Source organism: Nesoenas mayeri, assembly GCF_963082525.1.
Source record: "Nesoenas mayeri genome assembly, contig: SCAFFOLD_205, whole genome shotgun sequence".
Taxonomy (NCBI): Eukaryota; Metazoa; Chordata; class Aves; order Columbiformes; family Columbidae; genus Nesoenas; species Nesoenas mayeri.
In genome coordinates this window covers 2,049-17,727 of record NW_027659988.1, presented here as the reverse complement: position 1 = coordinate 17,727, position 15,679 = coordinate 2,049, and the positions used below count along the sequence as shown (strand labels likewise).

At 57.7% G+C, this 15,679-nt stretch overlaps 1 protein-coding gene across 1 annotated transcript; it reads right to left on the bottom strand.

Annotated features, from left to right (window-relative positions):
* Positions 1-6: 6 nt before the first annotated feature.
* On the bottom strand, positions 7-15,264 carry BICRA (BRD4 interacting chromatin remodeling complex associated protein; the record flags this gene model as incomplete). The annotated part of the gene is given in 17 exon segments (XM_080364555.1): positions 7-84; positions 985-1,087; positions 1,901-1,995; positions 2,087-2,235; positions 3,459-3,511; positions 3,792-3,884; positions 5,357-5,484; positions 6,663-6,870; positions 9,332-9,820; positions 10,916-11,821; positions 11,823-11,846; positions 11,849-11,920; positions 11,922-12,695; positions 12,697-12,807; positions 14,573-14,638; positions 14,812-14,854; positions 15,224-15,264. Coding segments are annotated over 17 exon segments (3,433 nt in total), but the record flags the coding sequence as incomplete, so codon positions are not given.
* Between the last annotated feature and the right edge of the window lie 415 nt (positions 15,265-15,679).

Genomic DNA, 15,679 nt, shown 5'->3' with positions numbered 1-15,679 from the left:
GGGGGTTTGGGGGCGCCGGGGGTACCTTGGGGGGCTCCGGGGCCGGGGGGAGCGGCTGAGTGCGGGAGGACGAGACGTATTCGTCTGCAAGAGCAAAGACACCCCCCCAATTCATTAACGATTACAATCCGTTTTCAAATCAATTATTAACAGCCGTCTATGTGTTGTGCCCATTCTGGGGTGTTTCCCACCCCCCCAGCAGTAATCAGTTCAGCTGGGGAAGCTGCGCTAATTAGACACGAAGTGTTAATGAAGAAGCGCGTGCAGCAGCGGGAGCCCCGACTGCGAAAAGCACCTAAAACCCCATAAAAACCCATAGAAAACCCCATAAAACCCCATAGAAACCACAGTGTAATCTGATATAAACCCAAATAAATCCATATAACTCATATATTCCATACAACTGACATAAACCCATATAACTCCATATAACCCATACAGACCCCATACAAGCTTACATAAACCCATATAACTCTATATAACACACAGAACCCCATATAAACCCATATAGCTCATATAAACCCAAAGAAACCCATATAAACCCATATAATCCATACAGGCCTATATAACTCCATATAACCCATATAAACCCAAATAAACCATATAACTCCATATAATCCATATAAAGCCAGATCTCCATACAACCGACATAAACCCATATGAACTCCGTATAAACCCGTATAAACCTGTATAGCTCCATATAAACCCATATAAAAACCTGCATAAACCCATACGGCCCTAAATAAACCCCTATAAACCCTTATAACCCATCTAAACCTGCATAAATCCATATAGCCCTAAATAAACCCATATACCCATACAAACCTGTAGAAAACCCAAATAAACCATGTAACCCATATAAACCCCTATAACCACATATATCACATATAAGTCCATATAACCGATATAAACCCGTATAACCCATAAAACTTATATAAACGCATATAGCCCCATATAAAGCCACATAACACGTCCCTGCGGCACCTGGCTTGTCCTTGGCCAGCTGCTTGTCCAGCGCCAGCATGGTCTTCTCCTCCTGGATGAACATGCGGTCGATCATCACCATCTCTGCCGACGGGCTCACCCGCTGCCGCGCCGGAACCCAACCGGAACCGGAACCGAGGGAAACGGGACGAAATGGGACGAAACGGGAGGAAAACAGGAGGGAAACGGGAGGGAAATGGGGAAAGAGGAAAAACAGGGAGAAGAGGGAAACCAGGGAGAGAGGAACAGCGAGGGGGAAGAAGAACAGCAAGGGGAAGAGGAACAGTGAGGCGGAAAAGGAAGAGCGAGGCGGAAGAGGAAGAGCGAGGCGGAAGAATGAGGAGGAAGAGGAAAAAGAGGCAGAAGAACGAGAGGAAGAGGAAAAAGTGGCGGAAGAATGAGGAGGAAGAGGAAAAAGGAGAAGGAAGAATGAGGAGAAAAAGAGGAGGAAGAACGAGGAGGAAAAGGAAAAAGAGGAGGAAGAACGAGGAGGAAAAGGAAAAAGAAGGAAGAACAAGGAGGAGCGGAAAAAGAGAAGGAAAATAATAATGAGGAGGAAGAGGAAGGAGGGAGAGGAAGAGGAAAAAGGAGAAGGAAAGGAAAAAGGAGGAGGAAGAGGAAAAAGGAGGGGGAAGAGGAAGAAGGAGGAAGAAAGAAAAAACAAGGAGGAAGAAGAAGGAGGGGGAGGAAAGGAAAAGGAGGAAAGCCATAAATGAGGAGGAAGAGGAAGGAGGAGGAAGAGGAAAAAGAGGAGGAAGAGCAGTATGGTTACACTTCACCACCTCCACCAATTCCCCCGCTTTTCCCCCCGAAAATGAGGCCAAACTCCCCGTTTCCCCCCAAAGTGGGGCCGGGAAGCTCCGTTTCCACCAGCATTGGCCAAACCCGCATCTTTTAGCCCCAAACGGCCACTGACCCGCGACTCCTCGAGCAGCAGCAGGCGGTACTTGTTGAGCATGGCCTGCGTGCGCCGCAGCAGCTGCGCCGACACCACCTCGAACTCCTCGTCCACTGCGGAGACACCAAAAACACCCCCAAATCACCTTCTCCGCTCATTTTTTGGGGCGAGAAAGGGCGATTTTGGGTGTTTTTGGGCTCTCACCTTTGCGGTAATCATGCGGCGAGGGCAGCATGCCCTGGTACACGTGGTAGGGAAGGAGCCGCTGCAGCGCGTCCTCCAGCGAGCGGAACGACGTCTTGTAGTCGGGGTGCAGCACTGAGCCCTGGTGCTTGTGCAGCTGCTCCAGGAAACTGCCAAGAACACCCCAAAATTGGCACAAAACGCCTCAGAAAAGGGGCCGTGGAGTGGGGTGGTTTGGGGTGGGATGGGTTGGTTTGGGGTGCGTTGGTTAGGGTGGGGTGGGTTGAGTTGGGTTGGGGTGGGTTGAGGTGGGTTGCGTTCGGGTTGGGGTGGGTCAGGTCGGGTTGGGGTGGGGTGGTCTGGGGTGGGTGGTTTGGGTTAGGTGGGGTGGGGTGGGTTGGGGTGATTAAGATTGGGGTGTTTTGGGTTGGGTTGGGTTGAGTTGGGTTGGGTTGAGTTGGGTTGGGGTGGTTTGGGTTGGGGTGGTTTGAGTTGGGTTGAGTTGGGTTGGGTTGGGGTGGTCTGGGGTGGGTGGTTTGGGTTGGGTGGGTTGGGGTGATTTAGGTTGGGGGTGGGCTGGGTTGGGTTGGTGTGATTTAGGTTGGGGTGGGGTGGGTTGGGGTGGTTTGAGTTGAGTTGAGTTGGGTTGGGTTGAGTTGGGTTGGAGTGGTTTGGGTTGGGTTGAGGTGGTCTGGGGTGGGTGGTTTGGGTTGGGTGGGGAGGGTGATCTAGGTTGGGGTGGGCTGGGTTGGGTTGGGGTGGTTTGAGTTGGGTTGAGTTGGGTTGGGGTGGGGTGGTTTGGGTTGGTTTGGGTTGAGTTGGGGTGGTTTGAGTTGGGTTGGGTTGGGGTGGTTTGACTTGGGTTGAGTTGGTTTGGGGTGGTTTGGGTTGGGTTGGTTTGGGTTGGGGTGGTTTGAGTTGGGGTGGGTTGGGTTGAGTTGGGGTGGTTTGAGTTGGGGTGGTTTGAGTTGGGGTGGGTTGGGTTGGTGTGGTTTGAGTTGGGTTGAGTTGGGTTGGGTTGGGGTGGGTTGGGGTGGGTGGTTTGGGTTGGGGTGGTTTGAGTTGGGTTGAGTTGTGTTGGGTTGAGTTGTATTGGGTTGAGTTGGGGTGGGGTGATTTAGGTTGGGTTGAGGTGGTTTGGGGTGGGTTGGGGTGGGTGGTTTGGGTTGGGGTGGTTTGAGTTGGGTTGAGTTGCGTTGGGTTGAGTTGGGTTGGGGTGGTCTGGGGTGGGTGGTTTGGGTTGGGGTGATTTCGGTTGGGTTGGGGTGGTTTGGGTTGGGTTGGGGTGGTCTGGGATGGGTGGTCTGGGTTGGGGTGATTTCGGTTGGGTTGGGGTGGTTTGGGGTGGGTTGGTTGGGTTCAGTGGGGCTCTATTGGGTCCCCCAACACTCACCAGGCTTCCTTGCTGGGCTGCAGCGTCGGGGTTTTCTTCAGTTTGCTGTCGAACTGGGGGGGAAAGAGAGAAATTGAGACTTCTGCCTCTTTTTGGGGGGAATTAATACTCTTTGGGGGATAATTCATCCTCTTTGGGGGGAATTCATCCCCTTTTTGGGAGACTTTGAGTGTCCAGAGCATCCTCATCTGTCCACAAACACATCACTTGCCGCATCCGCACCCACCTCCCAATTTCCACCTTTATCTCCAGAATCTGGGGGGTCAACCCAAGAAACGAATAAACCGGGGGGGTTTTTGGGTGGATTTCCCGCGGATCGGGGGCTGGACTCACCGGCTGGTTGGGCAGCGGGGGCACGAGCTTCCCCACCACCTGGATCTGCACGGGGCCCTTGGCCAGGACCGAGCTGATCACCCCGGGCTTGGCCTGCGCGAAACGGGGAGAAACCCCCCAAAACGCCTTCATTCCCCATCCCAGAGCCAAACAACCAACCCCCCAGTGCCAAAACGCTCCTGGAGAAGGTGCACAAGTCACGGCAAAGCTCAATAAACACCCCAATCGGGGATTTTTGCCTAAAATCGAATCATTCTAATCTTGGATGCCGCAAAAATCCGCATCCTGACGCCGCATTAAGGCACCGATTTCACCGAATGGACTGGGTTTAAAAGCTCTCAGAGATCATCCAGTCCAAGCCTTGGTCCAACTCCAGTCCGTTGACTAGAGCGTGGCACTAAGCGCCATGTCTAGTCTCAGTTTAACAACCTCCAGGGCCGGTGAGCCAACAGCGTGGCCAAGACGGCCAATGGGATCCTGTCCCGGATCCAAAATGGCGTAGTTGGCAGGAGAAGGGAAGTGATGCTCCCCATTGGTGAGGCCACACCTGGAGTATCGTGGTCAGTTCTGGGCCCATCAGTTTAGGAAAGATCTTGAAGCGCTGGAGCTCAACATGAGCCAAGAGTGTGGCCAAGACGGCCAATGGGATCCTGTCCTGGATCCAAAATGGCGTAGTTGGCAGGAGAAGCGACGTGATGCTCCCCATCGGTGAGGCCACACCTGGAGTATCGTGGTCAGTTCTGGGCCCATCAGTTTAGGAAAGAGATTGAGGTGCTGGAGCGGGACCGGAGAAGAGCAACAAGGCCAGGGAAGGGACTTGACCCTACGGGGAGAGGCTGAGGGAGCTGGGCTTGCTTAGTCTGGACAAGAGGCTTAGAGCTGAGCTCATCCCTCTCTAGAACCACCTGAAGGGAAGTCAGAGCCAGGTGGGGATTGGGCTCTTCTCCTGGGCAGCTCGCAATAGGATAAGGGGGCTTAAACTTAAACTTAGGCTGGATATTAGGAACTTAGGCCCTGCCCAGCGAGGTGCTGGACTCACCGGCCCTGGAGGTTGTTAAACTGAGACTAGACACGGCGCTTAGTGCCACGATCTAGTCAACGGACTGGAGCTGGACCAAGGCTTGGACTGGATGATCTCTGAGGGCTTTTAAACCCAGCTTATCCAGATCCCTCCGCAGTCGACTCCCCCTCCCAACTTGGTGTCACCATCATGGCCTCAATCCCCTCATCTAAATCATCCATAAAGACCCAACGGCGCCCCCTGGGGGGCCCCACGAGTGACCCACCTCCCCGTTAGGCTCAGCACCATTCACCAGCACTCTGGACCTGGCCCTCCCGCCGGTTCTTAACCCACTTGTCAAAGCCACGGGCTACCAGCTTTTGCCGGATTTCAGGCAAAACCCACCCAAATTTCATTAATATGACCGAGCACGGTGAATTCTGCGGCACCTTTAGAAGCCTCGGCGGACAAAACGCAACCCTGGAAATGGATTTGGACCGAACGCCAACAGACGTTTCCTCCAGGAATTTGGGAATAAAGCAGAAAAGCGTGGAAACCACCTTACCGGCACCGTTGGCTGGATGGCGAGCGGCGTCCCCGGCTTCCCCGGCGCCGCGGTCCCTTTTGCCGCAGAAACGGGGGCGGAAACGCCGGAAAAGGGTTTGTTTTCCGTAGGAAGCGGGGCGGGAATTCCTAGCAAAGGTAAAACGGGGGTTTGTGGTTAAACCCGCGTGTTTCGCCTGCGAAGGCCGAGCTTTAGTTCAAAACCACGGGGGTTTGTGGTTAAACCCGTGTGTTTCGCCTGTGAAGGCCGAGCTTTAGTTCAAAACCACGGGGTTTAGAGCCCCGATTTGGGTTTCCTGCGCTGACGGGTTTCACCAAAATGTGCTTTTTGGGGGTGAAGTGTCACTGAGCTGCCCCAAAACTCACCTGGGCATTTGGGTTTTGGGACACCTGCGTTTTAGGACACCCCTGTTTTGGGACACATGGGTTTTGGGACACATGGGTTTTAGGACACCCCTGTTTCGGGACACTCTTATTTTGGGACACATTTTAGGACACCCCAGTTTTGGGACACCCCTGTATTGGGACACCTGCATTTTAGGGCACTCATGTTTTGGGACACCCACGTTTTGGGACACCCACGTTTTAGGGCACTCATGTTTTGGGACACCCCTGATTTGGGACACCTGCATTTTAGGGCGCTCATGTTTTAGGATGCGCATTTTGGGATGCCCCTGATTTGGGACACCCCTGATTTGGGACACACATTTTAGGACGCCCCTGTTTCGGGACACTCATGTTTTGGGACACACATTTTAGGACACCCCAGTTTTGGGGCACCCCAGTTTTGGGACACCTGCATTTTAGGGCACTCATGTTTTGGGACACCCACGTTTTAGGGCACTCATGTTTTGGGACGCCCCTGTTTTGGGACACCCCTGATTTGGGACACCCCTGTTTTGGGACACACCTTTTAGGACGCCCCTGATTTGGGACACCCCTGTTTCGGGACACCCCCATTTTGAGACAGCCCCATTTCGGGACACCCCCATTTTGGTCACCTGTGTTTTGGGACACCCTCGTTTCAGGACACCCCTGTTTTGGGACAATCCCATTTTGGTCACCCCCATTTCGGGACACTCCCATTTTGGGACACCGCTGTTTCGGGACACATGTTTTGGGACACCCCTGTTTCAGGACACTCCTGTTTTGGGACACCCCCGTTTCGGGACACCCCCGTTTTGGGATAATTCCATTTTGGGACACCCCCATTTTGGTCACCCACATTTCGGGACACCCCTGTTTTGGGACAATCCCATTTTGGGACACCCCCATTTCGGGACGCCCACCCCCCGTTCTCCCCGTACCTGCGGCAGGGGGGGCCGCGCTCGCCCCTGTGCCCGGGGGGGCCTGTCCCTGCCCCTGTCCCTGTCCCTGCGCCCCCAGGCCGGAGGATGATGATGCTGAGGAGGCCGAAGGGCTGGCGAAGGGGGCGAGCGCCGGGGGGGCGAGCGCCGGGGGGGCCTGGCTGCTGGGCGCCGGCTGCTTGGGCTGCAGGATGATCCCCTGGGGCACCTGGGAACGACACAAACCCCCCCGTCAGTGGGAACCGGGACCCAAACCCACTGATGTCACCCTGATGTCACCCCGATGTCACCCAATGTCACTCGATGTCACACCAATGTCACCCGATGTCACCCCGATGTCACCTGATGTCGCCCCGATGATCACCCCAATGTCACCCCGATGTCGCCCCAATGTCACTCGATGTCAGCCCGATGTCGCCTTGATGTCGCCCCGATGTCACCCGATGTTACCCAATGTCATCTCGATGTCACCCCAATGTCACCCGATATCGCCCAATGTCACCCCGATGTCACCCCAATGTCACCCGATGTCACCCCGATGTCATCCCAATGTCGCCCCGATGTCACCCCAATGTCACCTGATATCACCCCGATGTCACCCCGACGTCACCCCATGTCACCCCGATGTCACCCCGATGTCACCCCGATGTCGCCCCGATGTCGCCCCGATGTCACCCCAATGTCACCCCAATGTCACCCCAATGTCACTCGATGTCACCCCAATGTCACCCCGACGTCACACCATGTCACCCAATGTCGCTCCGATGTCACTCCGATGTCACCCCAATGTCACCTCGACGTCACCCCATGTCACCCCAATGTCACCCCAATGTCACCCCGATGTCACCCAATGTCACCCCGATGTCACCTCGATGTCAACCCGATGTCACCCAATGTCAACCCGATGTCAACCCGATGTCACCCCAATGTCACCCCGATGTCACCCCAATGTCACCCTGATGTCAACTCGATGTCAACCCAATGTCACCCCAATGTCACCCAATGTCACCCCGATGTCACCCTGGAGCAGCGGCGACTCTGTGTGACGGGGGGGGGACGGGCTCCACCAATGGGGTCCCTGAGTATCCCCCAGGAGTGGCTGCATCACATGGACCCCCCCAAAGTCACCGGTTGCATCCCATGGACCCCCCAAAATCACCGGTTGCATCCCATGGACCCCCCCAAACACCTGCACCCCCAAAGTCACCGGCTGCATCCCATGGACCCCCCAAAATCACCGGTTGCATCACACGGACCCCCCAACATCACCGGTTGCATCACATGGACCCCCTCAAACACCTGCACCCCCAAAGTCACCATTTGCATCGCATGGACCCCCCAAACACCTGCACCCTAAAGTCCCCTCGGTTCTATATGTTAAGGCCCAGTCTCCCCCCAGTTCTATACATTCAGCTCCAGGTTTCCATTCGTGCTGCGGCGCCAGACGGAACCCACGGCACAAAACCCCCCCAGCACCCCAAAAAACACGGGGACACGGCGCTCGGTCCATCTCAGCACCCCCAAAACCCCCTAAATGGGGTCAAGTGGCGCTTGGTCCATCTTGGCACCCCAAAAATGGGGTAAAGTGGCGCTCGGTCCATCTCAGCACCCCAAAAACCTCCCAAATGGGGTCGAGTGGCGCTCGGTCCATCTCAGCACCCCAAAAACCCCCTAAATGGGGTCGAGTGGCGCTTGGTCCATCTCAGCACCCCAAAACCCCCTAAATGGGGTCGAGTGGCGCTTGGTCCATCTCAGCACCCCAAAAACCCCTAAACGGGGTCGAGTGGCGCTTGGTCCATCTCAGCACCCCAAAACCCCCTAAATGGGGTCGAGTGGCGCTTGGTCCATCTCAGCACCCCAAAAACCCCCTAAATGGGGTCGAGTGGCGCTTGGTCCATCTCAGCACCCCAAAAATCCCCTAAATGGGGTCGAGTGGCGCTTGGTCCATCTCAGCACCCCAAAAAACCCCTAAATGGGGTCAAGTGGCGCTTGGTCCATCTCAGCACCCCAAAAACCCCCTAAATGGGGTCAAGTGGCGCTTGGTCCATCTCAGCACCCCAAAAACCCCCTAAATGGGGTCGAGTGGCGCTTGGTCCATCTCAGCACCCCAAAAATCCCCTAAATGGGGTCGAGTGGCGCTTGGTCCATCTCAGCACCCCAAAAACCCCCTAAATGGGGTCAAGTGGCGCTTGGTCCATCTCAGCACCCCAAAAATCCCCTAAATGGGGTCGAGTGGCGCTTGGTCCATCTCAGCACCCCAAAAACCCCCTAAATGGGGTCGAGTGGCGCTTGGTCCATCTCAGCACCCCAAAAACCCCCCAAATGGGGTCGAGTGGCGCTTGGTCCATCTCAGCACCCCAAAAACCCCCTAAATGGGGTCGAGCGGCGCTTGGTCCATCTCAGCACCCCAAAAACCCTCTAAATGGGGTCGAGTGGCGCTTGGTCCATCTCAGCACCCCAAAACCCCCTAAATGGGGTCAAGTGGCGCTCGGTCCATCTCAGCACCCCAAAAATGGGGTAAAGTGGTGCTTGGTCCAGCCCAGCACCCCAAAAACGCCCAAGCCCCCCCCATTCACGTCTCCGAACGCACCCGCCGGGTTTCGCTCCCCGTTTTTGCCCCGAATCGCTCATTTTGAGGCCATTTTTGCCTCGGGGGGGGGCGGATTTACCTGCTGGAACCTTTCCAGGACCTGCTTCTGCTGCGCGGGGGCCCCGGGGCCGGCCGGGGGGGGCTGGAACTGGTTGGGGTAAGTGCGGGGGGGCTCCCCGGGGATGTGCAGCGCGTGGGTGGGGGTTTGGGCTTTGAGTTGGCTCTGGGGGGGGAACTGCAGCTGGAAATGGGGGGCGGGGGCGTGCGGGGGGTCCGGGGGGGGCTCGGCCTGCGCGGGGGGGGGCTGGAAGGGCTGCGGTTGGGACGGGGGGCGCAGGGGGTGCGGGGACGAGGCCACTTGGCCCTGGATGACGTAGAGGCCGGGGGGGGCCTGGGGGGTGCAGGAGCGGGCCAGCGGTTCGGAGGGGGGGCGGGAGAGGCTCTGCGGTTGCGAGGGGGGGCGGGAGAGGGGCTGAGGCTGCGAGGGGGGGCGCGGGGAGGGGATTTGGGGCAGTGGGGCGGCCGGGAGCTGCGGGGTGTCCCCCAGCTTCTGCTGCCCTGCGGGACACTGCAACAGAGAGGAGAGAGCAGAGGTTAGTGAGGGGCTCCCGAAATCCGGGGCGGGGGGTCACCCCCCCACGTTAAAAAACACCCCCCGGCTCCGCACGGGTCGCTTCTCAAAGCGTTTTTGGGTGCAGAATGGGGGAAAAGCGCTCATTTTATGATTTCCCCCCCCCAAAAAAGCCATGGGAATGACCACCCCCCCCCACCATGCACCGCAACCCCCCTGGAAAGGGGGTCGTGGCTCTAATTGCCGGCTGGGTTAATGAGGTTAATGAGGGTCCTAATGAGGCGTTGCTTCAACCCCTGGGGGGTGATTTGGTCCCCAGGAGTGGCGCTCGCCCCCAAAAAATGGCTTTGGGGCGACTCCGGGTCGGAATCGGGGGGTTCGGGGGTAAAAAGCAGCGGGGACGGGAAGCGAAGCGGAGCGGGGAGAAGCCAAAGCGGCGCGGGTTAGCGAGGAGCGGGACGGACGGACAGAGGGACGGACGGACGGGGTGGGGGGGAAGGGGACGCTCCCGCGGCCCCCCCGGCCGCACGCTTTGGGGTGCGAGGACTGAACGGGGAAACCCTCGCGTTTCACCCCATTCCTGGCGGTAATTTGGGGGTGTTGTTGGGGGGTCCCGGCCCAGCGCCCACCACTAGAAACGTGGCTTGAGTAAAGAACCCGCCGAAACGGTCCAAATCTGGCGCGTAAGCCGCGGTGGGGGCTGTCCAACCAGACGCTGCCCGTTTTGCCCGTTTCTACTCGTTTTTGCCCGTTTCTGCCTCGTTATTTAGATGTGTCTAACGAGGGCACAAAACCCGAGCGGGAGCAGCAGGACTTGGGGGTGACGAGGGGTCCAAACTGCCCCCCTGTGCCACGGCGGTGGCTTTGGCGACCGCGGCGGTGACATGTGGTGGCACGTGGTGACACTCGGAGTGGCCCCAAGTCCCGGTAACTCGCCGTCTAAACCCCGAAGGAGTTAGAGAACCGCGCTACGGTGGGAAACACCGATCGACCAGCACGTGGCCCAAACCGCGGCGCAAGGAACGCGCCGGCGAGGCGCATCCGCCCCCAAACGCAGCCGGCGGCGCCGGCGAGACGAGATGCCGGACTTGCCTGCTGCAGGAACATCTGCATGGAGTCCTGGTTGATGACGGCGCCGGCGATGATCTTCTCGGGGCTGGAGGCCAGGCCGGGGCTGGGCTGCGGCGTCCCCGGCGGCTGCGCGGGCGGCGGGACGTTGAGCTGCAGCGGCGCGGGCGGCTGCGCCGCGCTCTGCACGGCCAGGATGGGCTGCTCGGCGCCGGGGAGCAGGTTGGCGGGCGCCGGCGGCTGCGGTTGCGCCAGCCCGGGGCTCTGGCTGCTGGCGGCGGGCGCTTGGATGCTGACGGCCGGCGCCAGCCCCTCGGCGTTGAGCATGGCGACCTGGCTGGGCAGCGTCACCCCCTGGATCACCGTCTGGCCCAGCGAGGTGGCCGCGGGCTGGCTCTGCGTGCTCAGCCCGCCCGCCAGCGACACCGGCATCTGGAACAGCGCCGGCTGCCCCACCTGGATGGGCGCCGACAGGATGTGCGCCGTGCCGGGCGCGTTGGGCGAGGTGAGCACCGGGCCCAGGTTGAGCGGCCCCGCCAGGTTCTGGTTGGTGAGGATCTGCGCCGGCAGCGCCTGGTTGGCGATGAGCTGCGCGCCGGGGCCCTGGCTGGCGATGATGTGCGCCTGGCCGCCGGCGTGCGACGTGGCCAGGATCTGCCCGCCCATGTTGGCCGGCAGCGCCGAGAGCTGCTGCGTGAGCGGCACGGCCGAGGCGCCCGCCAGCTGCCCCGGCAGCAGGAACTGGTTCTGGCCCTGCAGCACCGCCTGCGGCACGTGCTGCGCCGGGATGACGATGCTGCTGCCCTGGTTGAGCAGGTGGACGCTCATGGGCTTGCTGAGCGCCTGCTGCTGCGGCGGCGGCTGCTTGAAGACGTTGGCCGGGAGCCCCTGCGGGAAGCCGGACAGCACCACGTTCTGCCCGGCTTTTGCCGGCCATGAAGGTCAAGTTCTGCTGCTGGCCTTCTGCGGCTGCAGCGCCGGCTCGTTCTGGATGGTGAGCGTGGCGTTGTTGGGCGCGAAGGGCTTTGGGGGTGATCTGGTAGAGCTTCTGCTGCAGCACGCCGGCGGGTTTGGGCTGGATGGGGGTGGGCGTGCGGTGGATGATGACGTTCTGCGCCTGCACCAGCGGGCTGCTGAGGTTGGAGGTGACGGTGAGCGGCTGCGAGCCCTGCGCGCCGAACACCGAGCTCCCGTTCAGCGTGGTGGTGGCCACGGCCGGCAGGTTCTTCTGGATGACGAGCCCGGCGCCCTGCGGCGACACGCCGGCCGACGCCGCCAGCGTCACCTGCTGCTGCTCGGGCTGCGCGATGTAGCCGCCCACGGGCACCGTGGCCACCGGCGACGGCTGCACCGGCTTGGCGATGAGCTGCTGCGCCGGCGGGTTGATGGCCATGACCTGCTGGCCGACCACCTGGATGGGGCCGATGCCGAGCGCGCCGCCGGGGCTGCCGTTGGGCAAGCCGGGCAGGTTGGAGATGGGCTGGATGGTGACGTTGCCCAGTCCCACCTGCTGCAGGAAGGGCTGCACGCTGATGGCTTTGTTCACCACGTCGGCGCCCACCGAGGGCTGCACCAGCGCCTGGTGCGTCAGCACGGCGGGCGGCTGCAAGCCCAGCAGGTCGGCGGCGCCGCCGGGGAAGATCTGAGCGGCGCCGTCGGCGGGCGCCGGCACCACGGGCTGCAGCGCCGGCAGCTGGAACGAGCCCAGGTCCAGCTCGGCCTCGGCCTCCAGCGTCTGCTCCGTGATGTTGGCCTCCTGCAGGCTCTGCTGCAGGATGTCGCAGGGCTGCTCGGCGCCGCCCGCAGCCGCCGGGGGACCCCAGGATGTCATCCTCCAGGAAGTCCAGGTCCACGCTGGCGCTGGGCTGGCTCGGCTCGCTGCTCAGGTGGTTGCCGGAGGGCTCCTGGACGTGCAGCTGCGGGTATTGGGGAGAGAACAGCGGTGAGCGCAAAAATGGGGAAATACCCTAAATCACCCGATTCCTGGATGTGCGGCTGCAGGACCGGGGGGAGAGAACAACGTTGAGCCCAAAAATGGGGAAAATGCATTAAATCACCCGATTCCTGGATGTGCAGCTGCGGGACCCAGGGAGAGAACAACATTGAGCCCAAAAATGGGGAAGATGCATTAAATCACCTAATTCCTGGATGTGCGGCTGCGGGAACGCGGGGGGAGAGAACAACATTGAGCCCAAAAATGGGGAAAAATGCCCTAAATCACCCGATTCCTGGACGTGTGACTGCAGGTACCGGGGGAGAGAACAACGTTGAGCTCAAAAATGGGGGAAATGCATTAAATCACCCAATTCCTGGACATGCGACTGCGGGTATTGGGGGGAGAGAACAACGTTGAGTGCAAAAATGGGGAGAATACCCCTAAATCACCCAATTCCTGGATGTGCAGCTGCAGGAATCGGGGAGAGAGAACAAAGTTGAGCCCAAAAATGGGGGAAATGCCCTAAACCACCCAATTCCTGGATGTGCAACTGCGGGTATTGGGGGAGAGAACAACGTTGAGCCCAAAAATGGGGGAAAATGCATTAAATCACCCGATTCCTGGATGTGCGGCTGCGGGTATTGGGGGGAGAGAACAACATTCAGTGCAAAAATGGGGAAAATGCATTAAATCACCTAATTCCTGGACATGCGACTGCAGATATTGGGGGAGAGAACAACCTTGAGTGCAAAAATGGGGAGAATACCCTAAATCACCCGATTCCTGGATGTGCAGCTGCAAGAATGTGGGTACCAGGGGGAGAGAACAGTGTTGAGCTCAAAAATGGGGGGAAAAGCCTTAAATGACCCAATTCCTGGACGTGCAGCTGTGGGAACGCGGGGGAGAGAACAACGTTGAGCCCAAAAATGGGGAAGATGCTTTAAATTGATCAATTTCTGGATGTGCGGTTGTGAGAATGTGGGTAGAAACAACAATGTAAAGCTCAAAAATGGGGGAAGATGCGGGAAACTGGAAGAAACTGGAAGAAACTGGAGGAAACTGCAGGAAACTGCAGGAAACTGGAGGAAACTGCAGGAAACTGCAGGAAACTGCAGGAAACTGCAGGAAACTGCAGGAAACTGCAGGTCAGTCCAAGCAGCAGCTCCAGGTGTCCCCCCATAGCAACGGTGTCCCCAAAACCAGGGGAAAATGGGGTGAATAAGGGGGAAATGGGGTGAATAAGGGGAAAGTGGGGTGAATAAGGGGGAAGTGGGGTGAATAAGGGGGAAATGGGGTGAATAAGGGGGAAATGGGGTGAATAAGGGGGAAGCACCAGGGGGGTCGATGCCCTGGTGACCACAGAAAGTGAAGAACAAACCTCAGCTCGTAAATGGTCGTTTTGGGTTATAAAGCGTCGGAATCTTTACGAAAAATTAAAAGCGCGATGGAAGAGAAAAAAACGAACAACAAAACCAAACGAAAATGGAGGTTTTTGTACCAACGGAAGCGGGAAAATAGAAAATCAAAGTCATGCTGGAGTGGTTTCCATGCAGAGCGCCATGCTCGGGACAGGGGGTCAAAAAGGGGGGTGTTTGAGGATGCGTTCCCAGGTTTTTGGGCTGCGCCGCGGGGCGTTTTCTATAGAAATTATAGGGGATAATTCCCCGAGCTGGGAAACGGATGAAAACGAGGAATTCCAAACAAAAAGGACAAAAAAAGAGGTGATGGAAGGAAAAAGTACGTACCCCAGCACCTTCAAAGAAGGCGCTGGCTGCATCTCCTGTGCTGTCCAGGAGATCATCACCGTCAATCTGCAAGCGAAAACACTGCGTTTATTTCTCGTCGATACGGCAAAAAACGGGGGAAACGGCAAAAAATGATGTGCGGAGGGTGGCGGAGCTCACGGGGGTTTCATATCGATGATTAAATTGGGTATTAATAATAGTTTGGGAAAGCAAACGGGGGTGGAGGAGGCGCCGCTCACCTTTTCGGATCCATGTAGAAAGTCATTGAGGGCCTGGGGGTCGCTGCGGAACCAGAGAGACACACGTTTAGGGACCATCCCGCTGGCTTCTAATTAACGCATCCGCTGTTAATTGCGCTAATTAACCCCCCCCCATCCCTCTGCGATGGGTCGGAGCGAACGCGCGGGCGCTCGGGGAGGGAAAACCCGTTAATTCTGCAAAACCCCAATTCCCGATGGTTTCGTCAGCGCAACAACCCACGGCCCCAGGGTGGTTAATTCGGCGTCAATTTGGGGTTGTAGGTATAAATTTGGGGCGTTTTGGGGCGTTTTTGGGGGGGTTTTGGCTCTGGAGAAGCCGCGGTGACGTTGGGGACGTCCCCGAGCGCAATGGGGGTGCAGAACCCCCCCGAAATGTCACGATATGACTCACCAGATCACGTCGAGCAGGCACCGGCCGTCTTCATCATCCATGTCAACTGCAACGACAAGAAACGGCGTTGGCGCCTTTTCACCCCCAAATTTCACCCCTTTTTTGGGTTGGTTTTGGGTGTTTTGGGCGTTTTGGGCTGGAGGAGGGGGGTGAGGCGCAATAACACCCTAATGAGACGCAATTAGTACAAATTAAGGAGAAAGAGAGGAAGGAAAATCACCTTTTTTGCCCATTTTCAGGTGGATTCGTCCCGTGTTGCACCTGAGCGTATTTGCCATAAATACGGTAAATGTGTAAATACGGTAAATATGTAAATACGGTAAATGTGTAAATACGGTAAATTAGTGATATTTTGTATTATTAAAGTTAAAAATAATTAACCCCCCTGAGCGGATTAAATTAATCCGTAATGATAAATAGGGGTTAATTGAATGAAAAGAGGCGCTCGATTGGGTC